At 54.7% G+C, this 25,986-nt stretch overlaps 2 protein-coding genes and 1 long non-coding RNA gene across 13 annotated transcripts in view; all 3 read right to left on the bottom strand.

Annotated features, from left to right (window-relative positions):
• The window catches only part of CNOT1 (CCR4-NOT transcription complex subunit 1), a 64,289-nt gene extending 59,152 nt beyond the window's left edge, over positions 1-5,137 (bottom strand). For 7 of the 8 annotated variants that reach the window (XM_068955297.1, XM_068955300.1, XM_068955304.1 and 4 more), the window contains exon 1: positions 4,923-5,058. The gene's annotated coding sequence lies outside the window, so the exon portion shown is untranslated. Of the gene's footprint in view, positions 1-4,922 lie in introns of all 8 variants that reach the window. The other variant, XM_068955302.1, reaches the window with a different exon arrangement.
• A 1,168-nt stretch (positions 5,138-6,305) lies between these two features.
• On the bottom strand, positions 6,306-8,430 carry LOC138068385 (uncharacterized). Its single transcript, XR_011143187.1, has 3 exons — positions 8,254-8,430; positions 7,953-8,039; positions 6,306-6,923 (listed from the first exon to the last, which is right to left on the bottom strand). It is a non-coding gene; the product is annotated as an uncharacterized lncRNA (long non-coding RNA).
• Positions 8,431-15,299: 6,869 nt separating this feature from the next.
• On the bottom strand, positions 15,300-25,665 carry SLC38A7 (solute carrier family 38 member 7). Of its 4 annotated transcripts, XM_068955589.1 has the most exons (12): positions 25,591-25,616; positions 24,511-24,616; positions 23,748-24,213; positions 23,293-23,491; positions 23,052-23,196; positions 22,164-22,262; positions 20,854-20,911; positions 20,021-20,135; positions 19,618-19,765; positions 19,335-19,534; positions 18,803-18,857; positions 15,300-18,709 (listed from the first exon to the last, which is right to left on the bottom strand). In XM_068955589.1, exons 3-12 carry the CDS (start codon positions 24,012-24,014, stop codon positions 18,607-18,609), a joined length of 1,389 nt encoding a protein of 462 aa, XP_068811690.1. In that variant the 5' UTR covers positions 24,015-24,213; positions 24,511-24,616; positions 25,591-25,616; the 3' UTR covers positions 15,300-18,606. The 4 variants fall into 4 exon arrangements, with proteins under 4 accessions (XP_068811690.1, XP_068811691.1, XP_068811689.1 ...); XM_068955590.1 differs by lacking the exon at positions 24,511-24,616 and having other exon boundaries at positions 25,578-25,665; XM_068955588.1 differs by lacking the exon at positions 24,511-24,616 and having other exon boundaries at positions 25,591-25,664.
• Positions 25,666-25,986: the final 321 nt, after the last annotated feature.

Genomic DNA, 25,986 nt, shown 5'->3' with positions numbered 1-25,986 from the left:
GTTTCAGAGAATATACTTCAGCAAAAAGCCTAGATCTGGTGAAAAAAACTCAAGAAATTTATAATATTGACAGAGTTCTTGCCTCAAAGACAAGACAGCTGTATTATGAAAGAACTTCTAAACACGTTTAAAAATCTTGCAGCAAGAAGAATTGCAGAAAGCTTCTTTCAATTCTTCTCTTTTGTACATCTTACAGGCTACAATTCATTACCAGTATTTAAAGCTTTAAAACCCCATAAATTGCAAAACAGTGTTTTAAGAAGAACGGCAGCCACAGGAGTCATCAGAAACACATAGCTGATTGCTTTCTAACTGATAAATAGATTCCCCTTTTGGAATCACCCATAAAGTGTCACTGAGCATGGCAAGTATATGCTTTTCAGCAGTTCTCACTGGGACAACATAAGGGTTTTGAAAAACCTCTGTTAAATATCAACGAGATAGATAGCCATTCCCTTGTACTTACACCTGCAAAAGCCACAAAGTACTTTAAGCAACTGGCAAGAGGAATGCAACTGAGTCCCTATTAGGGCACTAGATTTCAGCCACCAGTCTGGCACAAGATTCAGGAACAAGACCAAATCAAAATTCTGATGCAGTCGCTTATAAGGCAATAACTGAAGTTTGAAGAAACAAGAGTTTGACTTCCTGGCCACTAGGAAGCGAAGACCCACGCTTCTCCAGCCATTGTTCCTCAGACTGATATAAACAGTGAAGCAATCACACCTACTCCATTCAAAAAATAAATAAATAAAAAAAACCAACAACAAAAAAAACCAAGCTTTTAGGTACTGGAACTCTACTTCAGGCCTACTGCTAAAATACAGTATCTAATGTAAATACGATCCTCACTGCTACTATACAATACCCTACAGTCAGCACTGACACTCATCCCTTCATTAGCATCCACTGTTTTCTCCCAAGAAAAGCATTTCAACATGTTTTATTTGCATGGAATCACAACAATCGTTCCCACTTTCTAACTGCAAAATCTGGTAATGCCAAAGAAGAGTCCAAGCTAGAGTCAGAACGGGATTTTCTTTTTCAAGGAAGCAGAACTAGAGTGCCTGAGCAGATATTGTGACTTAAGGACAAAACACAATAGTCCGAGGAAGTATTTCCTATTTATGTTCTAAATGTACTGTTTGCACAATACGTACCCTGCTCCACAGGGAAGAATTTGACAAATGCTCAAAAGCACCAAACTGGCAACGTTTCAGGGCATCAAACTGTTCAACCTAACTTACAATGGGATATAAAATTACAGTAATTAAGGGAGCACTGCCAGAAAAAGTGGAAGTGGACAGGTATCTTTCTGGTCATTCAATGTGAAGTTAAACTTCAATTTCTATGGTGCTGATTAAGAAAGCTATGAATGCTACGCAAAGCAGACTATATTTTTAGATGCATATATTCTTAACGGGAATGAAACTTGCTATACCGGCTTCAAGAATTCAAGAGGCTCTCAGTCCATGTGGCAGACCTGCAATCTTTACAGGTTCAGAAAATTTAGGCCTCAGCCAGTTAAAAAAAAAAAAATTTTAATTCTAAAATTTATAAAATTAGCTACTTTAAATTACAGTTCCTATGATGCAGCAATAGATTAAGCTACCAGCCACAAGACTCAGGAGCTCTTAAAAGGTTACCCCACCGTCTATTGTGCAATACAGCTGATCTTAAAGAGGTAAAAAATATTTACTGAAATCCACAGTATTATCTAGCCTGAACACTTTGTAAGGAAATCAACAGGCCATCCTTAGAACATTTGGCAGAGAAGTTCCAGCAGATTCTCTTATAACTGTGGAGTTCTGTTGGAGTATTAAAAAATAAGTTCGATGCATTTGTAGGGAAGAATCCAAAAGCACAAAATGGAGCAGGCAGATAGGTAACCAGTAGTCAGGTTTGGCAAAAACACTTTAGTATTAATTTTGCACAGATCTGCAAGCCCAGCAAGTTAAAACACTCACTCCATGATGCTTGGTTGCATACAACATTCTCTACTAACCCCAAGCAGATCACTAGGGGCAACTAAGTCTTACTACAAAGGATGATATGAACAAATCTGAAGTCCTCTATACATATTCAGAAACAGCCTTACAAAGAAAATCATTTTAAAAACTTCTTTAAGTTAGCCTTTGGTTTGTTAATATTTTGCAAAGCTAAATAACTTACTCCCATTGGGTTTCAAGAGCTGTACAGATTTAAGGCCATGTGTATTCCATGCAGAGGGTAAAACAGCTCAAGTGACTGAAAGAGCATCAGGCTCACTGGTAAAGTTATAAGTTCCTGTCAAAAAACATCTTCTAAAATATACTATGAGCAACACCACTAACCTGCTCTTCAGAATAAGTCTCTTACTCATTTCTGCAAAATCCATGCACAAATAGAAAATATGAAAGAACTGCACGCTTCAAGAGACCCATGTTAGAAATACTCCTAAAGGGAGGAGGGGGAAGGTTTCAAACCACATTACAGTTAAGTTAGATTACAGGCAGTCATTATGAAAACTACGCAAAGGAAAACCTTACAGCATTGGTCACATTAATAGTACAGTAAGCTACAGCTGAATTCCACTTGTTCAAATTTAGGTATTTACACATAGAGGAACCACCTGAATATTCTGTTTACTGTGTAACTACACACAGCTCCAATCAACTGGAAGTCACTGATGCTGATTAAACATGGTAACTAATTTGGAGATAACAGCTGAACTAAGCACACATGCTTATGCTCCTGAGTTAAGGCCAGTTAAGTTTCAGGTGCAGAACCTACCTCAAACACATCAGGCATACATCATGACATGGCAACTTTACACATCTCAACAAGGTATTTTCACATCTCAACAAGGACATTTTACACTAAAAAAAAAAAAAAAATCCAAGAAACTTTCACATCCTCCTTTCCCTTCAGTTAGGCACTGCAGCATAAAGTTTCCATTTTAGATAAATTAAGGACCCATTCTCAAAGGCAGTAGACTGCTTTTTCCATCCAAAAAATGTTTTAGAACAGTTAAGTGTTATAACAAAGAAGTAAATGAGAACTGCACTATTTGTAAGAGTAGCCAGGGTTATGAAACAAAACAGAGATCTGACTTCAACGATGATTCTCAGTGGTACAATTCTCCCACTATTTATTGATGACCAATCACAGGGTCACAAAGCTTCACTATCCACTTTTGCTCATTAATAGCTGCACAGTCTCTGTTCCACCTTATTCAGTATTGCCTTGAATACCAAAAGTAACCATTTCAGCATCAATTAAAAAAAAAAAAGTATTATGTATCTCGGAACACTATGCCAGAAGAATAGAAAGGATTAGGTCCTTCTCCAAAGAGGGGAGATAGGCAGACACCAAGTTTACTAAGAGTTTGGTTTAGGGATATCAGGACAATGGGATCAGTAGTTAAAAGCCTACTTATAAGCATAAGGACAAAAGAACCAAGGAAATAACTATTCTAGAAGGGACAAGCACATCTATGTATTACCTGCTAACTTTGTTTCCTGCTTACAACACAGTTACCTCATCTGGACTAGCTCTACCTGTAGTTTTAGTCAATGACAACGCAGTTACCTTAGAAATAGGAAGCATTTAAGTTACATGCCTCAAGAATGACTTGTCAAATGTCATACCTGTTTTGTTACCTGCTTAAAAAAAAAAAAAAAAAAAAAAAGGAAGCCAAGATGCACAGGGAGTATATGTTGTACTTCCTTCTAAAAAGTCAGACTCAGAAACAGACACTGTCTAAACTTGTGACACAGTGAGAGGCTAAGAGTCCCTATTCATTATATTTACACACAAAAACTTTCCATATTATCTCATTTCTGTTTGAAGTACAACCTAAGAAAATATTTGTGGTCTGCTGAAATTAAATCGTGACTGACCACTAACCTTAATCCATACAGAGGATGTAACACTAACTCAGAGTAAGACAACTACTGCAAAGGACCTATTTCTAAAAAAATAGTATCTGTCAAAACAGCCAACTGTTGATAATCCTAGTTTTCAAATAAGCAAGTCTATGCTACTATGCAGGGTGCCCTTAACGAGATGACAGTGCTGAGATGCATCTCTTCCGTGTAGTCTGCAGCAAGGATATACTACCAGATTGTACTACTATATTCCACTGTTTACGCATTACTTTTTTTTCACTGGGCAAGTCACAACAACACAGATCTTCTAAGGAGGTCACCAAATCTAACTCATGGGTAGGCCCAGCGCCTGCTCCTTTTCAAATTTCTCACAGCTTCGCCTTTCACGATCAACTCTACAGAAGTAGAAAGTAGACAGAAACAAAGACAAAATAAATGGCTGAAGACTTCGCTGTCATCTCGAAGCGATCAAAACGCAGTCTGTTCGTGGAGCTTTTCTTCCTGCGCCGAGAACCGCAAGCAGCATCCCGCGGACCTGAAAACACTCGCGGCTCCCATCAGTTATCACCACCATGCACGGCCCAAGCCGACAGTGAGGCGAAACCCTTGGAAGTGAGACCCTTGAAAGTTTGTTCGCCTTTTGCTTCCTTCAGCGGGACGCCGGCTCGAGAAATGGCAAGGGCAGCAACGGGGACGCGAGGACCGGGACAGTGGCGGGCAGGGAGCGGGGCAGGCCAGGCCTCGGGCGCCCCAGCGGCAGCACCACGCGCACCCCGGAAACGACGGGCCCCGCGGGCTCCCCCTGCCGGCCCCGCCGCCTCCTACCCTGCTCCCACCGCCGCCGGGGCCTGGCCTCGCCGCGGCCCACACCACGGCCCACCAGTCCCCCTTGGGGGGGGGGGGGGAAGAGGCGGGGGGGGGTCACCGCCGACACCGCCCCCCTTCGCGCCGGAGGCTCCGGTGCTCCGACCACCACCCCACCCCCACCCGCCGCCTACTGGGACTGCCGGGGCGCGGGCCGAAGCGAGGCCAGCCGCAGCGGGCACCTCTCACCTCAAGCGGTGGGTCAGGGCCGGAGCAAGGCGGGGGGCTGGGGCAGCTCGCGCTTTTATCCTCTCGCCTCCGCTGGTTTCGCTACAAAATGGCGGACGGGGTCGCGCGCTCACGTCGCGGCCTTTCCCCTCCCCCGTCCCCTCGCGGCACGGCAGCGGGGGGGGGGAGGGAAGGCGTGGAGGGAGAGGAGCAGCCACTTAGCCTCCCGCCCCCTCGCCAGGGGCTCACCCAATCAGAGCGCGTCGCCGCGCTCGGTCTACCCAATCAGCACGGCGCGACCTCTTGGGGACGTTCACCCATCTTCCCCCCTCCCCGGCCTTCCGCGCGGAGTAAGCGCCAAGCGCCGATTGGCCGAAAGGAGGAGGCGTCCTTCCTACAGCTTTGGCCAATCAGAGCCGGAAGGCATCCTGACCGAAGCATGCGCAATAAGCTGCCAATCAGCGCTCGCAAGGGGAGGAGAAGGCTCGAAAGGCCGTCCAATGAGCGCAGGGCGCTCCGCTGGGGGCGGGGCAGGAAGGGGAAGTGGAAGGGGAGCGCCAAAGGGCGCGCGGAGTCATGGGGGGGAGCACCGCCTCCGCCCGCCCGCCCCCCGCACTAGTGTCGGCCACCCCGGAAGGGCCCACCCGCCTGCGTGGGGGGCGCCTGGGGACCCACGCAGCCCGCCTCGCCGGGGCCGGCCGCCGGGACGGCTTCCCTCCCCGCGAGCACACGCAGTGGTACGGCCCACCCGCTGCCCGCTGTGGTCCAGACCCTCCATGCAGAGCACTGCAGCACCCCCCTCAAGACTGTGGTACAGCCCCAAGCATTGGACTGCCCCCCCCCACAGTGTAGTGGTACGGCCGCGCATGCTGCATTCCCCCTCAGCAACATGCACTGCAGCTCCCCCTTGCATTGTGCTGATAGGGCCCCACACACTGCCTTCCCCCACACCCACACAGTCCAGTGCTGCAGCCCCACACACTGCACCCCCCCCCTCGCAATCCACTGGTATGGGGCCTAAACGCTGCATCCCCCTTGCAATTGGGTGGCATGACCCTGCACACTGCAGCACTCCCCCTTGGCTGGCAGTGCAACAGCCCCACACACTGCAGCATGTCCCCCACAGTGCAGTGGTATGGCCCCCTGCACTCCCCCCACCACATGCACTGCATTCCCCCACTGCACTCCCCGCAGTGCAGCAACTCAGCTCCATGCACTTGCACCCCCCACCCCCGCACAGTGCAGTGGCCCAGGCTCCCTCCCAGGGGTGCGCACGGAGGCCATTTTGTGCCAACCTGCCCCAGAGACCTCAGCTGTGCTGGGCCCTGCCCTGTCCTGCATGGGAAAGGGAGGTGGGCTGCCCTGCCTTTCCCCCATGGCATCCCTGCCAAAACCACTGCTCCATTTGCCCACTCAACACATTTATTCCTATGTACATATACACAGACAGGTGAGCTGAACCCCTGCCCCGCAGCGTGCGGTGGCGGGGTGCCCAAAGCAGCTGGCCTGACCCCACAGCAGGCAGTGCAGGGCACTCACACGTGCGAGGTCTTGGACAGGAGACTCTTGCACATCTTCAGCAGCCGGCCAGGCCAGACATGTTGCACCGTGTGCCCCAAACCCCGCACAGGTGGGAAACGACAGGTGCCATCAGGGCGCAGGGCGGTGCCAGGCCAGCACCCCTCCCGGCCCTGGGGCAGCCCTGCGCGCAGGGACAGCACCTACCTTCACGTTGCTCTCTTCTACTCTTGGGAGAAGCCAGCAACCCAGTCGCTGCAGTACCAGGGCTGGCAGAGCCAGAGAGTGGCCTTCGAATGCAGCTGTGGTGGGAGTCTGCGGCGGCCGCCTCACCCGCACAGCTCCCAGGTGGGCAGGTGGCGGGTGACGTGCAGAGCTGCCTGGACATCGACACAGTTCAGCTCAACGTGTATGGCCGCAGCGTCGAGGCAGGCCGGCACGCCAGGGACGGAGCTGGCTTTCTGGCGACGAGCACACGGAGCAGACCGCACGAAGAGGCACCTGCTGCAGCAATGACCTCAGGGCTGCTTTTCACCTCTGGACCTTCCTGCTCCCAGAGCCCCCCCCCCCCCTCTCTCTCTCTCTCTCTAATCCCCTGAATTTCTGCTTTCAGGGCTTGCACTATGCTTGCTCCCTTCTTGCCTCCTCTCCATGCCTCAGCCCCTGTGGCACCTGTTTTGCGTCCCCGGAGGAGGACCTTGGGCTCCGGACCCTGAGATCCAGACTGCCAGCCTGTCCCCAGGCATCCCCAGGACCTGGTGGTGGGCGTTCTCCAGGGCACAAGGGTGTGAGGAAGAGGATGAGGCAGAAGGACCAGAGGGGCGATCCCGCTCTCCTCTGCAAAGCGCTTTGCTCCAACAGATTCTTCCTTCCTCCTCTTTTTATCTTTTTGCACCCCAAACTGTTCCTACCAGGAAGAGGCAGCTGGCCCCCCCTCCCAATGCCCCGGCTTTGCAGAGCACCCCTGCCTGCCTGCAAGTGTCACAAGGGCGTCGGGGCTCAGACAGGCTGTGCTGCTCCCTGCCCAGCACCGCCAAGCCTGGCAAGGGCCTCCGCAGAGGCAGGAGGGGCAATCCCGCGCCCCGCCTGCTAACGGCAGGCCCAGCAGAGCTGCAGTGGTGCCTGTTCACAGCTGGCATAAATCTGAGTGCAAGGCTGGCAGTGACATGTTCCCAGCCTGGGATTACTCAGCAGCCCCTCGACATTAAAACGGTCCCGGTGCAAAACGCTGGAGAAGTTGGCCGTGGAGCGTTGCTGGTAGCGGCCCCCCCCCCCCCCCATAGCAGGGGGCGTAGAGATCGTAAATGTTGAGGTCAATGCCACAGATGATCCCGTACACCTCCTTTATCTGGGAGAGCGTGAGGGAAGGGCCGGGCTTAGCCCATGGCAGGGAGAAGCCCCCTGTCAGGGCTCTGCATGCATCAGAGCCACTAGGGACTCTGCACAAGGTGGGTGTCAGGGGACGTGCCGTACACTGAGCCGCCCCATCCCCTCCTGTGCCCCGAGCACCCCCGAGCAGAGCCCGCCGCTCACCGTGGCCATGCAGGCACTCTTCTAATTGCTGTTGAAGAAGTTGCAGACACCACTGGCACGGCAGTGTTGGCTGAGCGAAGCTCACACCTGCGGGCAGAGGCGGGAGAGGTGATACCCCCAGATGGGACATGGTGGAGGAGGAACACGCCACACCACCGCTACCGGAGATGAGCATTTCCATCATAAGGGCCCCAGCGAGGCACATACATGCCTCCTCCCATGCCCTGTGTCCCCCACGCACCCGGAGACAGCTGGATTCTTTGCTCTCCCTTTCCCCCCAGCTCTCCCCCATTTGCAGCACCTGCTGTTTGCCTCTTCCTTGCACAGGTCCCAGGCAGCTAAGCCGTGGCCCATGGATGAGATAGGTCCTGCTCTCCCCCACTCACTCATCCCCCATGATCCTGAGGTAGCAGGAGAACTCCATCAGCATCAGGTCGTTGAGACTGTAGCTGCTCATGCCATTGCTGATGCCGAAGCCCTGCAGGAGGAAGAGGAGGAGAGTCGTTCCCATGGAGGGAGAGCCCCGCATGCTCCCCTCTTCATGATGGGCCGTGCAGGCAGCATGAGCTACGTCCAGGCCACAGCAGGTATGTCCATCCCAGTGCTCAGAGAACTGATAATATCCTGGGTGGGTTCCCTATTGCCTTGAGAAGGATCCAACCCCCCGGTATGAGTAGCTCCCTGAGGGTCTGCATGGACGCAAGGTCTAATCCCATGTGGTGGGGACATAAAACATAAGGGACAACATGTGCCACCTCCTACCAGCAGAGCCCTGCTCTACCAAGCATGTGTAATCCAAGAGGGACCACAAAACGTCCTTCCCCTCTGTGGCCCCAAATCCCACCCCATTTCTGTGCTATCCTAGCACCACATTCAGCCCTGTGGGAGCACCAGGCATGTGGGGAGCTGCCCACCCCTGCCTCAGCCCCCGGGACACCTTCCTGCACCGAGCTGGGGCAGAAAGCAGCATTCAGCTGCACCGCCTGGGCTGCACAGTCAGTCACCCCCTCTAACCATACCTTAAAGTTGATAGATGCTGATCCATGAGCGATCTTGGCACTGAGCATGGGGATGTAGACCCCCCTGTGTAGCTCTCACCAAAAACATAGAAATCATTGCTGATGAAGCTGGGGAACTTGGCAAAGAAGATGAGGAGCACCTGGTAATTGCTCCCTGCCACCTCGAAGGCCACCAATGTGGCCTTCATGACTGGCTTCATCTAGCCTCCATGGCTGGCTGTGGGGGCAGACCATCTCACCAGGGGGAATGGAGGATATCTGATGTGCTGCTGAGGCTGGTCTCCATCCTGGCTGCCCTGTTCACAGCATCCCCAACCACCAGCCTCGCTGGAGGCAGCGCCGCCAGACTCGGGGTAGCCCCCAGCTCCCTCATAGACATTCGGCTCATGTGGTTGTCTTTGATGGACTGAGCACTGGCAGAGGAGTAGGAGTAGCCAACATTGTCCAGCGATTCCAAGTAGAGCGTGTTGGCCACCTTATTCCAGCTAAAACAGATCATATAGAGGCTCCCATCATCACGTAACTGGAGGACTGATAAGGCGACCTGGTGCAGGCTGAGGCTCATACAACCGCCTCTGAATTCTCCTCTGCGAGCTGGGAAAAGGCAGCCAGAGCCTCCTTGGCATCACTGGCAGATCACGCTGGGAGCATCTCTACAGCAGTGCCCTCCTAGGACAGCTTCTGTCATCACTTCCACCCTGCCATCCTGGAGCTCCTTTCTGGCTAGCCAAAGTCACAGAATCACAGAATCACAGAACGGCTGGGGTTGGAACGGACCTCTGGAGATCATCTAGTCCAACCTCCCTGCTCCAGCAGGGTCCTCTAGAGCACATTGCCCAGGACCGCGCCCAGGCCAGTTTTGAATATCTCCAGCGAAGGAGACTCCACTACCTCTCTGGGCGACCTCTTCCAGTGCTCTGTCACCCTCACAGTCAAGAAGCTTTTCCTCATGCTCAGATGGAGCTTCCTGTGTTTCAGTTTCTGCCCGTTGCCTCTCGTCCTGTCGTTGGGCACCACGGAGAAGAGCCTGGCCCCCTCCTCTTGACACCCTCCCTTCATGTATTTATACACAGTGATCAGCTCCCCCCTCAGCCTTTTCTTCTCCAGGCTCAACAGGCCCAGCTCTCGCAGCCTTTCCTCATAGCAGAGATGCTCCAGGCCCTTCATCATCTTAGCAGCCCTTTCCTGCACTCGCTCCAGGAGCTCCATGACTCTCTTGTATTGGGGAGCCCAGCACTGGAAACACCACTCCAGGTGAGGCCTCCCCAGGGCTGAGGACAGGGGCAGGATCACCTCCCTCCACCTGCTGGCAACACTCTGCCTAATGCACCCCAGCAGACCATTGGCCCTCCTGGCCACAAGGGCACATTGCTGGCTCAGGCTTAACTTGTTGTCCACCAGCACTCCCAGGTCCTTCTCAGCAGAGCTGCTTTCCAGCAGGTCAACCCCCAGCCTGTCCTGAGGCATGTAGTTATCACTCCCTAGGTGCAGGACCCTGCACTTGCCTTTGTTGAACTTCAGGAGGTTCCTCTCCACCCAGCTCTCCAGCCTGTCCAGGTCCCTCGGCATGGCATCACAGTCTTCTGGTGGGTCAGCCTCTCCCCCCAGCTTTGCATCATCAGCAAACTTGCTGAGGCTGCACTCTGTCCCTTCCTCCAGGGCACTGATGACTACATTGAACAAGGCTGGACCCAGGACTGACCCCTGGGGGACTCCACTAGCTACAGGCCTCCAATTTGACTCTGCGCCATTCACCACAACCCTCTGAGCTCAGCCATCCAGCCAGCTCTCAATCCACCTCACCGGCCACTCATCTAGCCCACGCTTCCTGAGCTTGCCTACGAGGATGTGATTGATGGGAGACAGTGTCCAAAGCCTTGCTGAAGTCCAGGCAGACAACACCCACTGCTCTGCCCTCATCTCCCCAGCCAGTCAGCCCATCAGAGAAGGCTATCCCGTTGGTCAAGCGTGATTTCCCTCTGGTGAATCCATGCTGACTGCTCCTGATCACCTGCTTGTCCTCCACATGCTTACTGAGGACCTCCAGGATGAGCTGTTCCATCACCTTTCCAGGGATGGCGGTGAGGCTGACAGGCCTGTAGTTTCCTGGCTCCTCCTTCTGGCCCTTTTGGAAGACTGGAGTGACAGCGGCTTTCTTCCAGTCCTCAGGCACCTCTCCTGTTCTCCAGGACCTACCAAAGAGGACGGAGAGTGGCCTAGCGATAACATCCGCCAGCTCCCTCAGCACTCGGGGGCACATCCCTTCAGGGCCCATGGATTTGTGGATGTCGAGTTTGGACAAATGTCCTCTAACCCGATCCTCCTCCACCAAGGGAGAGTCTTCCTTTCTCCAGACTTTCTGTCTTATCTCCAGGGTCTGGAATTCCCCAGGGCCGGCCTTAGCAGTAAAGACTGAAGCACAGGCGGCATTCAACAACTCTGCCGTCTCTGTAGCCTTCGTCACCAGGGCACCCACCCCACTCAGCCGCGGGCCCGCATTCTCCCTAGTCTTCCTTGCGCTATTGATGTATCTGAAGAAGCCCTTCTTGTTGTCCTTGACATCCCTTGCCAGATTTAATTCCAAATGGGCCTTCGCCTTCCTCGTCGCATCCCTGCATACTTTGACAATTCCTCCCAAGCGGCCTGTCCCCTTTTCCACATTCTGGATACTTCCTTCTTCTGTTGGCGCTTTGCCAGGAGCTCCTTGCTCAACCATGCAGGGCTCCTGCCTGCTTTGCTGGACTTCTTACTCAAGAGGGATGCACCCGTCTTGAGCCTGGAGGAAGTGATACTTGACTATTAACCAGCTCTCCTGGACCACCCTTCCTTCAGGGGCCCGAACCCATGGGATTTCTCCAAGTAGGTCCCTGAAGAGGCCAACGTTAGCTCTCCTGAAGTCCAGGCCTGCGATCCTATTTATTGCCCTGCTTCCTCCTCGCACGATCCTCAACTCCACCATCTCACGGTCACTGCAGCCAAGGCTGCCCCCAACCTTCACGTCTCCAACCAGACCTTCTTTCCTTGTTAGCACAAGGTCTAGCAGCGCACATCTCCTTGTTGGCGTCTCCACCACCTGGGTCAAGAAGTTATCCGCAATGCTCTGCAGGAACCTCCTTGACTCTTTGTGCCTAGCTCTTTGTGCTCTCTTCCCAGCAGATGTCCGGGTGGTTGAAGTCTCCCATGAGAACCAGGGCCTGTGATTGTGAGGCTACTTCCAGCTGTCTCTAGGCCTCATCGACTTCCTCTTCAGGTGGCCTGTAGTAAACCCCCACCACCGTGTCACCCATGTTAGTCTGCCCTTTAATCCTGACCCATAAGCTCGCAACTTGCTCTTCATCCACCCCGAGGCAGAGCTCCACACATTCTAGTTGCTCCCTCCCATAAAGAACAACTCCACCACCTCGCCTTCCTGGCCTGTCTTTCCTAAAAAGCACGTAGCCATCCGTGACAGCATTCCAGTCATGTGGGCTATCCCACCATGTCTCTGTAACTGCAACGAGATCATGGTCCTGCAACCGCACACAGATCTCTAGTTCTTCCTGCTTATTCCCCATGCTGCGTGCATTGGTATACAGGCATTTCAGAGAGCCAATTGAGCATGCAGGCTTCTCAAGAGAGGTGCAAGAGGATCCTCCACAGCCATATCTCATGCTGTCTCCCCTGGCTGCATGCACCCGCTGGAGGCATCCTGACTTGAGCGGCGTTTTACTGACTACCCTGTCTCTATACCACTCCCCTTCCCCCGTCTTTCCTAGTTTAAAGCCCTAAGTCACCCATGCCCATCCACATACCAGGCACCTTGAGGTGCTGGGGCACCCACAGTGAGCTGTTCCAGCCAGGCCAGCTCCCCTGCACAGCCCCAATGACAGGGTTTGAGCCGGAAGGCAGAAAACCCCACAGACTGTGTAGCACAGGCAGCATACCAAGGCAAGACAAGGTCAGACAGGGAAAGACACCTGCGCCCCTCCAGGGCACCTGGTCCCAGGCCCTATGTCACCCCTCACTCACATGGAAGGGGCCATTCTCAGCCGAGAGTCCTTCCATGGAGCTGCAGCCAGGCCCTCCATTGAACCAGATCACCAGCAGGTCGGTGGCAGGATCGCCTTGCCATTTCACAAACCTTGGGGGGGTAGAGCAGGATCGAGCTTGTGAGAAGAGGCCGGGCTGCAGGAGTTGTGATTCAAGCTGCCCCAAGGCCCATCCACGAGCTGGGCAGGAGGCTTTGCCCCCTGTCAAAGCTGCAGGGGTGCAGGTGTGTAATTAGGGCTGCTCTCCTCCAGGATGTCCATGGTCCTTGGCATGGCAAATCTCACCCCATACCCAGCTCCTGCCTTGCTCAGGGGCACTGGTGCCCCATAAGGACTCAAAGGAAAGGAGGAAAGGGATGGGGAACCAGTCACACCGGCCAGGGGGCTGGGGCTGCCCAGAGTGCCTGCGGCAGTTAGCGTGGGGTGGCACACTTCCCATCTCCCATCTCATCATCGTATTTTGCTACCCCAAAGTTATTCTGGCTTCACCTCCAGCCCTCCCAGCGCTTACCGTAGTGGAAGCATTGGTCAGATCCTGCAGCAAGGTAGCCTGACCACTGTTGGAAGCTGGGAGTCTCAGCGAGGCCTGGCACCAAGGTGACCAGGTCAGGACTATACTGCCCTGCCACCAAGCCTAGGCAAATGCAGCCCATGACCATGGAGCTGCACACGATGCACATGGTGACGCTCTGCTCCCCATGTTGTGCTGCTGAGCATCCTTCTATCACCAGAGCTCTGTTTGCTTGAGATAAAAGTTACTGTGATCTCATTTGTCACCCAAGGCAGCGATAACCGAGTGGTTGTTTCCAGCTCCTGGCTTGCCCATGTGAAGTTTGCCCTGGAGGGGATCCGCCTCCAATGTCACTTTGCTGGAGGAGGCAGAGAAAATCCTGCTCCTGCAGCACGCAGGGAGGAGATCTCAGCCTGCCCGGGGCAGGTGACGTGGCTCTGTGTCCCCAGCGAAGGTGCTTGGTGCTGTACGGCCTGGGCACAGATCTCTCCCACTGTGGCTTGCTGGAAACCTTTTGGAAAAGGGGGAAACAGAGGGCCAAGGGGGCCTGCTCCAGCTCCCATGCCTGTGGACATGCCATGCCATGCCATGGGAGACGGGTAGTTCCCTGTGCAGAGGCTGGGCCAGGCCAGGCCCCAGTGCAATCGCTCCAACGCAGAGCTGGGGTGCTGGGGTCCCCAGAGGCTTTGGGGGGAACTGAAGATGCAGCAGAAAGAGCTGACCTCTTTCAGGGGCCAGAGGCTCTTCTCAGGCTGCCTCCCATCCCAGTGCAGGGACATGCAATGGTCTCCCCATGGTGCTCCTCATCCCTGGCCCAAGGCTGATCTCTCTGCACCTCTGGGACCTGCATGGCAGCTGTACAGCCCGAGCAGGGCCTTCCTGCCCAGCCCAGAGGCACATGGAGTTTGATTAACCAAGGACAGACGGCCTTCAACAGCAGGCGCAGGAGAGTGAGCTACTCCCTGGACACTCAGTTGTCTTATCCAGGGGCTGTAAGGACTTCCAGGGAAGCACAGGAACAACTCTGGTAGCAGAGCCCAGACGGATCAGTGACAGTCCCGGTGGAGGGAACTGGCTGCTGCAGCTCTCTCCGAGGCTAGCAGGCTGTTAGCCTTTCCTCATACAGAAAAGCCCTGCAGGTACCAGGACCCAGCTGGCAGCTTTCCATGACCATCAGAGCCGCTGTTTGTCCCAAACCCTTACAGACCAGTGGGGGACGGCACTGCTGGAGATAAAGGCCAGCTGGGAACTAGCATGGGAGGAAATGTTTATCACCAAGGCAAGAATTTGGCCTAAGGGCAAGGGGAGAAGCCTGGAGAGCATTGGCTCTGGAGAGGGTTAGCCCTTAAACCAGCAGGGCTCAACTCCACAGCCTCACAGCTCCGAGCAATTGCATCTGGCACGGAGGCAGGAGCAGCCCCCGGAGGAAGCACAGCCTCTATGGGGAAGGAGGAACAGTGGCTCCCCTCAGCACTCATGCTGCTAAACCATGTGTGGCATCACCACCGTGCATGAGAGGGTTGAGACCTGCCGCCGCACAAGCACAGCTGCTGCTCAGGAGTGCAGAGATCCGGCCAGCACCATGCTGGCAAAGGGAAGACAGAGAGCTCCCGGTGAATACTTGCCAGCCCTCAGCTCTCATTGCGCTAAAGCACAGAAAAGTCACAGTGAGCCTGGCTGGCTGGCGTTTTGGGATGTAGCCTCCTCCCTGAGCCCTATCTGGGAACACCTCCCTACCCCAACACAGCACCATCAACACTAGCCCCGTGGACATCCAGCAACCACATTATACCTGCCTGGCATACGCACCACAACTTCACTTTTATTAAGTTAAGGTCTTCCATTTTTGCACGTAGAAAATACATAAAAGTCCATTGTTTTGTAAACGGTCACAGGAGTGGTAAGGCAAACAGAGAAACAGCCACATCACCTTATTACCCCACTGCTGGGGCAGCAGACACCCCTGCTTTCAAACACACGTCACCTCAGGGGGATATGAGAGAGCCTAGCGACTCCCCGTATTTGTGCATGACAATCAAAGACACGGGGCACCTGCGATGGACACAGCTCTGCTACCTCTACTTCAATCTGAGCAGACTGGGGGGTGAAGAAAAAGGTGGGGGAGAAAATTAAGCAGCATCTCTGGTTACCTGCACTCCAGTGGAGAGACACAAAAAAGAAGTCCTACAGTCTGGCCTGGGCCCAAGCGTGGTTTGTACCAGCCAAAGTCCCTGGAAAGTGCCCTAACCCTGCACTTTAGCTCTCCTCCCCACTAAGAGCCCATGCTGTTGCAACTGCAAACCCAGTGGAGACATTGCTTTTCCAAGACAGGAGGATCCAGGGTGCAGGAGGCTGCTGGGGTGCCTCAGCAAAAAGACAGCAGCGGGACCTCCCTGCACCACAAAAGCCACTTAGTGAAGGCCAGAGCCACAAAAGCCACTGGGCGCCAAACTCCCATCTGTCTTGACAAGAACCAGGCACTGAAACACTTTGGTGGACCTCTACATTAGCATCTGCCAAACCCCGAGCTCCCCCATCCCTGCTGGGATCCACAGAGATGAGGTGGCTCTGTGCTGTCCATGTCCATGAGGACAGGTCAGCACATTTAGGTCTCAGTGGGTGGGCACCCTCTTCTTGACCCCAAGGTGCAAGTGGGGTCCTTTGCGCCCCAGTGTCTGGCTCTTACGCAGGAGCCAAGGGAAGGGGCTTGGGAGGCAGCTGGTGCCTGCGGCACTCACAGTCCTGCGTGGAGCACGGATGGACTGTATTTAGATAAGCCATCCATTAACCTGAGGCCCAGCAGCAACTTCCATCTCCTGTTTTTGTCTGGGAAAAGCAAGTCTTGTTTGCTCACATACACCACATCCTCTGTACCTCCTGAAGCACAACGTGATCTCAAGAGAGCCTGGCATGCTGATAACCCTTCTCTGTTCCTGGGCAAGCACACAGGGGAACAGGAGGTGGGGGGCTGCTGGAGTCTGGATGGATTCTGTCGCAAGCCAAGGGCATGAAGGTTGGAGCTACCTTGGAGGAGGCAGGAGGGACATGTGCCGTTGGCACAGTCCCTCAAAACAATCACGCTGTGTATGAGATTTCTTTCTCATTCCCCATCTGGATCTCCCCAACTCATCTCTAAGAGCTGGGGGTGGGGCAGGGGAGCTCAAATCATGGAGCAGGATCTGGGGAGAAATGTGTGTATTTGGGTACAGAGCCCTTCCCCCCTGCATGGCAGGCCAGCCAGAGCTGGGCTAGCCCTGCTGCACTGCCAGGGAGCTGCTGGGGACAGCACACGATGAACACGGGAGCCAGGCTGAAGCCACCTCTTGTCAGAGAGCACATTTATACACAGCAAGCGTTGGCACGGAGAGATCAAATGTTTCCACTGGAAAATGCCCCCATGCTGTCCTCCCACCCACCACCGGCTGGTCACAGAGGAAAAGAAACACAGTTAGAAATACATAAACACATCACGAGTCACCTTCCCACCACAACAGGCTGGGCCAGGTGCCACATCTGCCGAGTGCACTGCTTCGAGAAGACGCGCAAGGAGCAAAGCCAGATGTGCAGAAAGCTCCCTTCCAGAGCCGGGGTGGGCTGGACCCTTATCAAAGACGCAGCAATATATATACATAAATCCCTCCCTCCCCCAGGCTTTTGGAAGCCAAACAAAGAACAAGGAAGCTTAAAGACTGAACAAGAACAGTTTTCTGCTGAGGTTTAACTACCCCCAGCTGAATCTGCAGCTGGGGGAACTGCCAAACCCAAAGAAAGCACTCAGAAACAGAAGTGAAACTGTCCAGAAAGGCGAAGGGGGAACAGCCCAGAGCAACATCAGCCACACAGAGCGTAAATGGCCAAGGGGACAATATAAAAAGGCATTAATATGGACTGCTTTACCCCGCCAAGCATCCCTTTAAACCTACACCTGGCCCAGTCCCATTCCTCCAACACCCACCCTGGAAGAACAAGATTTGAAATTCAGAGAAGAGCTTTGCTCTAGCCTAGGGTCTCCAGTCAGTCAATGTGGTCACAGCACCTTTTATAGTGAGTAAGCAACCCCTCGGTGCCAGGAGGCAGGGGCTGGCAGTGTAAACATTGCACTGGTGTGTCGCTATCCGTGGGGTCTTCCTGACCCTCCTTCCGCAAACGACACATGTTAGCGTCAGGCTCGATGCAAAAAAATTCCCACTTTCTAACAGAAAGTGTAGCCCAGTCAGAGGCAGATGTAACAGTAACTCTGCAGCACTGAGCTGGAACAGAAGACTGGTGAGATGAGTCACAGGAACACCAAATTCAAACCAAACAAAACACAGACGCAGGAGAGGACTACAGGGGTATCACCCTGTCTAAGCTACTGGCGTTAACATGGTGGAGGAATTGCTGCACTCAGGCACAGTAAAACTCACTCACTTTATAGCTTATTCAAACCAGCCAGGGCCCATCTTCCCCACACTGCTTAGTGGGGCAAAGAGCCCTTTGCTTTCTGCCAAAGCAGAACTCTCCCTTTCTGCAGACGCACCATTTGTCTTACACTCTCCTGACCACAGCATGTCCTGACTGACTGCAAGTTAAAGCATGGATAGTAGTTCCCTTTATACAAGATACACTGTCTCCCTCTAACGTTGCCGTCAGAACAAGGAGTTTAAACTGTGAAAGTGCTGGAGAGGAGATCTCCTGACCCAGAGGTAGGCAGGCAAGAGCAGTGTACTTGCCTGTGCAAATCCCAAACATGATCCCTTAGTGATGTCTGCCCCTGGAGCAGTAGAAAAGATTTGACCTGGAAGTCAGCACGGAGGGAGCGGGGCTCTCCACCGTGTGGTTTCACGGTGCACTCCTCTCCGCTGGATCCGAGGTCTCCTTGTAGTGATGCTCTGGTTTTACCAGAGAGTCAGGGCTGAAAAGCCAAGTCTGACTGCCTGGTGTCAGTTAAGACAGTTAAATACAAGTCACTGCAGGACTCTTTCAGCAAAGCCCCAAATTATAACATTCCTCTTGTATGTCCCCAATATGCCAAAATTTTTTCTCTCCCCGCCCCTCTGGTCCCATGGGAAATCTACTTCCCCTCATCAGCAGCATGGACCAGCCTGGAGGAGGAGTCAAGCTGTGAGATCCACAAAGATGGCATTGGCAGTGGTCTGTCCAAAGATGAAAGCTCCAAGTGTGACCATGAACACCCCATAGCTGACCTGGGCCCACCAGCTGTGGATGCACAAGAACAGGGTGCAGTTAGAGGAGTCCTGTATGCCAATGCCTGCAGGGAAAGTGGGGAGAAGGGAAGTGAATTTCAGTTACCTGACTGGTCTGGTTTCTTGTATCTCGGAGAGTTTGGCTTGAATCAGGCAGAGCCCTGGGAGGGAGAGAGGGCAAATTAAATCCATACGAGAATTGTCCCCTGGAGCCTGAGCAGACACCCTGCAGGGAGCTGCTCATCCAGAGAGGTAAGAGTTGCTCTGCAGAAGGCAGGAGGGACATGTGCTCTCCTATTTCTCCTTGGCTTCTTCCAGCCAGGTAGATGAACCCCAGGGCAACCCCAGCCACCTCCCAGCCCGCTCTGGAGAGGGTCTAAGCACATTGCTAGCAGATGGGGTAGGAATTTCCCCTCCAGGACTCACTCAGCCTCCTGCCTCTCCCACACTCCCAGTTGTGGGGCAGAGAGCCCAGGTCAGTGTAGTTGGGCTCACACTGACCGGCCTCACACTGCACTTTCATCATTCTTAAAAGGGCTCTTGGTTCCTGTGCCCCCATCCTGAACGCTCCCTGCCTGAGATACAAGGATGAGAGACCTCTGCTGGCCGCCAAGTGTCCCAGAATGATGGGGCCATACCTGGGAAGACAAAGATGAAGCAGGCGGCCAAGCCTCCGATGACAGAGATGACTTTGCCAATGTCAGGGATGAACAGCGCCAGGAGGAGAGTTAGGAGGAACCAGCTGACAGTCTGGAGCAGGCGCCTCCGCCGCTCCCGCACCACGTCCTCCTCCACTGTCACCCCAGTGTAGCGGAGCCAGAGGCCCTCCAGGACAGCCCTGTGGACACAAACACAAGGGTAGGAGGGTTCCTGGCAACGCCCTCCTGCCCATGCCAGTCCCTAACACCTCCCACTGCTCACCGGCCACAGAAGTGCAGGATCGGGTAGGACGTCAGCACGCATAGGATGATGAAGGCCCGAGCAAGAGCAACAGGGATATCATTGGAGGGGTAGGAGAGCAGCACATCCTGGTCCACGCTGGCCCCAAAAGTGAGGAAGCCACAGACACCTGCCAGAGAAGGGAGCAATTAGCAGGGGACAGGGAAAGAGGGTCCTGCACTTGTGTCCACCTGACAAGATTCAGGGGGATGTGACACACAGGACACACTGTCGAGGGGGGTCAGGTGAACCCCCTGCCTCCCTCTCTGTACCTCCATCCTGCTGACCCTCTGCTGACCAGGGGATTTCTGCCCTCCAGGGCCTGACAGCCCCTCCAGGGAGCATGCCATATTCACACAAGCCACCGTGAAGTCCCCTCACTTACCAGTGCCTGTATAGACAAAAAGAGCGATCACCATGGCTGCTGTCACCACTGCCCCCCAGGTCTTCACCTCCGGCTGCTTCATGCTGTTAAAGACGGGCACGCTGCTCACGTGGCACTGCCAGGGACACAAAGAGAGCATGGGGACACAGGGTGGGGTGAGCCGGGGTGAAAGAGAGCTGTGCAGGATCCCTCCCACGTGTTAGGCGTGGCTACAGCAAAGCACTACCGAGAAGCGAAGACATCATGAGCCCCCTGGTTTGTCGCTGGAGAAAGTGATGGGGCCCTGACAGCTCCCCAGCTAGGATAAAATTGATATGTCTCCCATCCAATCTTGTTCACAGCCCAACTCTTCTCTGCTTAACAAAACACTACTCTCCCTCTGCCAGGGTTAGTTCTCTGCCAGTACAGGGAGCTGAACTAGCTTCCCAGGCAGCTGCAGAGCCAATGGGTAGAAAGCAAAGAGTGGGGAGCCTCTCCTCCAGGGGTGGTGAGATGTTAAAACTGGTTCCAGCCACCTTGCAAAAACATACACTGAGAGCACAGAGAAGCTTCCATCTGAATGTCCAGGGAAATATTCTGAAAGTAAAAAGCATCTAGCTGCATAGCTGTTTCCTGTGGAAGGGACAAAGTTTAACCACTGGGACATCTCTGGACTGACTAGACAAGGGTAGACATGGGCAAAGGGGCGAGCTGCCCAGTGCTGGCCGAAGGGTGAACAGTCTGAGGGTTGGAGGATTGCCAGCGCTCATTTCTGAGATCCGCTGTAATCCCTCAGTTCCTTTGGGGACTAGACCAGTCCTACACGCAGGCAGCCATGAGGCTTGCAGCCTTACCTGGAATCCGAAGCAGATGGTAGGCATAGCATTGAACACAGCCATCCATGTGGAGGGGCTGGCAGGAGAGAAAGACCCACCAGTCACACTGTGCAGGGAAGGAACGGGCCCCCCACACCCACTCACAGAGTCCCTTCAGAGGAACGACAAGGTAACGGGTTCATTTCTCAGCAGATCTGCCTCCTCCTCAGTTACCACTTCCCCCTTGGGGGGGATGTCGCCTTTGCAGGGATCAAAGTTTTCCCAGGATCTGGCACACTCTGAAGACCAGGGCCTTTCACTCAGATAAAGCCAGGCCCTCTTAGAAGCTGTCAGAGATGTCCAAAATTGAGGAATTACTGAAGTAAAAGAATCAGTAGAAAAAAAAATAAGGACCTGTTGGGCAGTGCTGAAAACTGGTCTAAGTTTTACCCTGCCCTAAAACACCTGGGATAACTGTGTCTTGCCCACACTGGGTTCAGAAACAGCTCCACGCAGCGAGGGAGGGGAGAAGCCACTCAGACTTTTGTCAACAAAGGAAACAACCAAAATCATCCTAAAAAGGCCCCTCGTTTCCGAGCGAGCACAAACACCACAAGAGGAACTTTGGGCCCAGCTGTATCGAAGCTAAAATCAAACTAGCCCTTGGCAAAAGCATTCATGGAGCTCTGGGGACTCAGATATCTGAGAGGACAGGGTCCCACTGGCAGGGGCACCACGGATCCCGTAGGAGCAGTGTCTCCAACTGTGACTACATCTCCGGGGTCCTTTGTGCAACGCTGAACCCCCAAAGGATGCAGGGTTGGCAGCCACCTTTGGTAGCCCAATGGGTCCTGCTGTGACTGTGTCCTTCGGTTAGTGTCCCCTGCAGTCCACAGGGATGGCTACCTGTCCAGCCAGTTGTAACCATGAGGGCAGTCCTGCCCCCTCTCTATTTTTGTCCTTCTAGCCCCTGTGGTCTCCTAGGTCCCAGGTTTTGGGGATTTACTCCACTCCTCACTAGCCTGCAAGACGTGCTTCAGTGCAGGGCAGATGAGGATTCTCTGATGTCTAAGAAGGATTGAGCTCATGCTGTAGTATTGAAGAAGGGGAGAAGGGGACCAGGACAGGGTGCCTCCAACAGGTCTTTCTCCTCTCCTTCACTACCTGCTCCCATGAAAGGTGCAGCAATACAGCCTCATGGAGTTCTGCAGAAATATGCAGCTTCCCTGGGACCAGGGATGGGACTTGGGAAGGAACTGTCTCCCATCTATGCATCCCTCATTTCAGCACCCCTGCTAGGCTCTGCAGTGAGTAAGGGTCACCACCAGCAACACGTCTCTTGCACGTACCTGGTGGGGATCTCCAGAGGCGCAAGCTCCTTGTCAGGCCAGATGTACTTGATGATAATGACTGCAGTGACATACCATGTGCCAATCACACTTAGAGAGCTGCAAGAGGGGAGAGTGGGCCTGTCAGTGCGCTGCCTCTCAGTCAGCTATTGTTACTCTCAGTAAGCTGGAGAGGGTCTCCTTCCCAGCCTTTCCAGCCCTGTCTTTCTCCCAGTGCAGCCTGGACCCCCCCAATCCTTCCCACCAGGGCCACCCCTTGCCCTCTCTATCTCCTTCCTTACTGAGAACGCAAATATGCCAGGCACTGTCACCCACTGTCCCCCAAAGAGATGCTCACACAACCTCACTGTGCCCTGGGGCTGTGCTGTGGAGCAGACATGCTCCAAATAAAGGGGCAGGCTGACCCTGGGTTTTGGACAGGGATGGAGAAAGGGGCAAGTATTAAACAAATGGCTACAGTGTTTCTAGGCAGCCCTGGTCCAGTTCCAGCAGCCTGATTGACACCAGGATGTGCAGTTAGAGCAACACTGGCCTGCAGACCGCCTGGGCCTGGGTCCCAGGGGACCTTTACTGGCCCTCCTTTCTGCTGGGTGGCCAAATTCCAAAGACAGCAAACAAAGCAGTTGAGACCAGCTCTTCCCTCCAGAGAGCACAAGTGAGGGACAAAGGCCCCAAGGAATTAAGTTATGTCTGCACAGTGCTCAGCAGCAACTCTGTTTCCCAGGTGAGGAAACCGAGGTACAGGGAGGAGAAGGACATGTCCAAAGTCTCAAGGGTTGGTGAGAGAGTCAGGGCCAGAAAGGGTGTCTCCATGCTCAGGAGGGTTCCAGCTGGCCCAGGCTGTTAGCTTGTCCCAGCTCGCAGCCTTTGAGGGTTCTCCCCACCTACCTGGCATATTTCTGGAAGCCGATCTCCTTGGGGATGGAGAGAGGCAGGATGAGGAGGAAGGCAGTGATGCTGATGGTGAACTTGCGGTCTGTGTACCAGTGGCTGCTCCCTGCTCCCTCAGGCTCTGTCACGAGCGCAGCAATGACTGTGGAGGAGAGCTGAGGCTGTCAGAGTGCAAGACAAGGACATCTCCCCTTTCCAGGAGAACGGAGGGCAATGGAGTTTTCCTCAGGACACTTACTCTTGTCCTCTTGATCTCCGATGATGATGAGGAAAGCAATGCAAGTGCCAAAGGTGTAAACAGCGATAGCTACCTCGCACAGCACTCCGGGTACCTTCCCACACACAGCCCACACCACCTCCTGGTACGTCCGCTCATTGCTGGCCTGCGAGCAGTACGCCAGGATGACTAGGCCTCCAATGATGAAGACCAGCATGCACTGGAGAGGGGAGGAAACATGGAGGGGGCACAGTGAGGGAATGGCATGCCAAGGTCCCCGAAGCCACCCCAGATACCCAGCCCCAAACATACACAGCACCTCTGGTGTCCCTCAGAGCCCTGCCCCACACCTCACCAAGCAGAGCTCCCTCTCAGGGGCCCACAGTCTCTCCCATCCTTCACCAGGATCTCCAGCTCCCACCCGTGCACCCCTCCCCAGGGTGGAACATGGGGCCCTCCCTTCCCTGCCCTCTCACCATCTGCAGCGTGATGCCTGCAGCCACACCACCAGCCATGTTGAAGGCAGCGGGGAAGTTGAGCAACCCAGCCCCAAGGGCAGCGTTCACCACGATGAAGACAGCTCCCAGAGCGGAGGTGGCCCCCAGACTGTCTCCTTGGCTCTCTCCACTCTTGGGTACCGTCTCCACACTGGGGCTCTGTAGGAGCCTGGCCCGTTCCCCAGCATCAGCACTCCACTCCCAGTCCTTGTAGTCACTGTTGATGCTCCCGGTGCCCTGAGCCATCTTCCGTCTGGTGGCAAGATCCTTCCCTCCTACTGCAACACACGCTGCCCGCTGCGTCCCACCAGTGTTCCCACACCAGGCTCAGCCAACTGCCATGAGGAGCGTTTCCAGCAGCACTAGCTCCATCAAGCAGGGTAGTAGCCAACAACCAGGCTGGGACCACAGCAGTGCAGAAGTACAGAAGATCCCTTTGCTGATCCTAGAAGGGACACAAAAGGGGCCCAATGAGTTGGTTAAGGATTGTCGGAAAACTGCGTCATGCCTTGCTGTCATGCAGGCTCCCCCCTCCTCTGTGCCTGGGGATGGGCAACCCAACGGGATCAACACAAAAGCCTCTGGTGTCCTGCAGTCTACATTAACAGGAAGCAACCCAGGCATCAGACAGGGGCACACATGAAATCCATTCACTGGGTCTCAGCTCATGGGCCACTGCACTCAGGCACCCTAATTTCAGCAAAGATGCTACAGGATGGAGGGAGACAGGAGGAGAACTCACCTCTTGTCCTCTGAATTCAGGTTGAGGACGCTACTGCCTTTTGATAGTGGATTGCGCCCTGGTCACACAGCTGGGGAGCTGGGACCTCATCACAGGACTCACATTTCTGCAGGCACGAGACCCAGCGTCACAGCTCACTTCCTGATTTCCAGCCCCAAATTCTGCAAGCTCTGCAAGAGCTGCCATGCATGTGCTTTCTGGGTAAAGTTCAGGAACTGGCTCAATGAGAACGACCCGCACACACAGCAGGGCACATCATGTAACCAAGAAAAACAGGATCGGCACCCGCTGCCGCAAACAGCCTCCCCTCCCCATGTGCACCCAGCCTGCCATGGGATGACCGTCAGCACAAGATGTCTCAGAAGCGTTTGGAGAAGAGCCTACACCTGAAGAACTGGTGTTTCCATCACTAAAGACCCTGGGAGTTGGACAGTCCAGATCTAACCCCATTGCCTCTTTGAGCTCAAGATCAGCTCTCCAAACCCTCCGCAGACACTGAGGGAGCCTGGCAGGACCTCACGGGGACCTTCAGAGCCACAAGAAATCTCTTTTTCCTTCGACTCTTCCTGACCAAGTGAACCAATTTATTGCCGTGCGTTTGCTACAGATCCTCTTCAAAGCTTTCTGGGAAAAGAGGAAGAACCGCAGAACTGGGCAAAGGGAGAAGGACGACAGCTACTCTCATCTGGAAGGAGGAGCGCAAGGGGGAGAGATGCCGAGTCGCCAGGCTGGCGGGTCGGCTGGCGTGCGTGGGGTCCGTGGGGGCCTGGCTCTAGCTGCCGCCTGGCTGAGGGGCGGCCGGCGCTTCCCTCCTCGCCGGAGAAAGGCGCTGGCAGCCGAGGGGCTCGCCCCGCCGCCGCCGCCGCCGCCGCCGCCGCCCCACTAGGGCCGGGCTGCCCGGCTGCCCTGTCGCTCCGGGGCAGGAGACACGCTCACCCCAGGCCTCGTACGGGCCCGCTGTCCCCTCTGCCCTGGCGTGGGCCGCGCCGCCCCACGGTCACGGGCCTGGCTGTCCCCCCGGCCCAGCCCGGCCCGGCGGCGGCGGAGAGACCGCGGACGCCCCTTACCCGCCTCACTCACCCGGGCGGCCGGCGCGGCGCCGCTCCGCTCCGGCCCGCTCGGCCCCGGCGCTCCCCGCGGCGGCGCAGCCCCGGCACCGCCCGGCCCGCTGCACGCCGGGGGTTGTAGTCCGCCCGCCGCCGCCGCCCGCGGCTAGGGCCTGGCGCGCTCGCCCCGCCCGGGGCCCTTCCCAGCCGCTCGCCGGGGCGCAGCATCAGCAAGGGCAGGCAGCTTCCTTGCCTGCCGCGATCCTCGCTCCCCGCCGCGGCTCTGGCTCCTGCCTCCGTGTGTGGTGTCGGAGGCCGGCAGCACCCCCAGGCCCAGCCCGGCCTCAACATCGGCAGGGCAGGAGACAGAGGGGCTGTTCTGTTTGCTGCCCCCTGGGACGGAGCAGCCACAAGCAGCTGCTGCTGGCGC

Source organism: Struthio camelus, chromosome 10, assembly GCF_040807025.1.
Source record: "Struthio camelus isolate bStrCam1 chromosome 10, bStrCam1.hap1, whole genome shotgun sequence".
NCBI classification, from domain to species: Eukaryota; Metazoa; Chordata; class Aves; order Struthioniformes; family Struthionidae; genus Struthio; species Struthio camelus.
Note: the sequence above shows the minus strand (reverse complement) of the source record. Positions and strands in the feature narration are given on the sequence as shown.

Coding starts and splice junctions, on each gene's coding strand:
- SLC38A7 (XM_068955590.1), bottom strand. CDS start 24,014: ATGGCTCAGGGCACCGGGAGCATCAACAGTGACTACAAGGACTGGGAG. Junction 19,766..20,020: donor TTTTGTCTATACAGGCACTG/GTAAGTGAGGGG, acceptor CTTCTCTGGCAG/GTGTCTGTGGCTTCCTCACT. Junction 18,858..19,334: donor CTTCATCTTTGTCTTCCCAG/GTATGGCCCCAT, acceptor TCTCCCTCCCAG/GGCTCTGCCTGATTCAAGCC.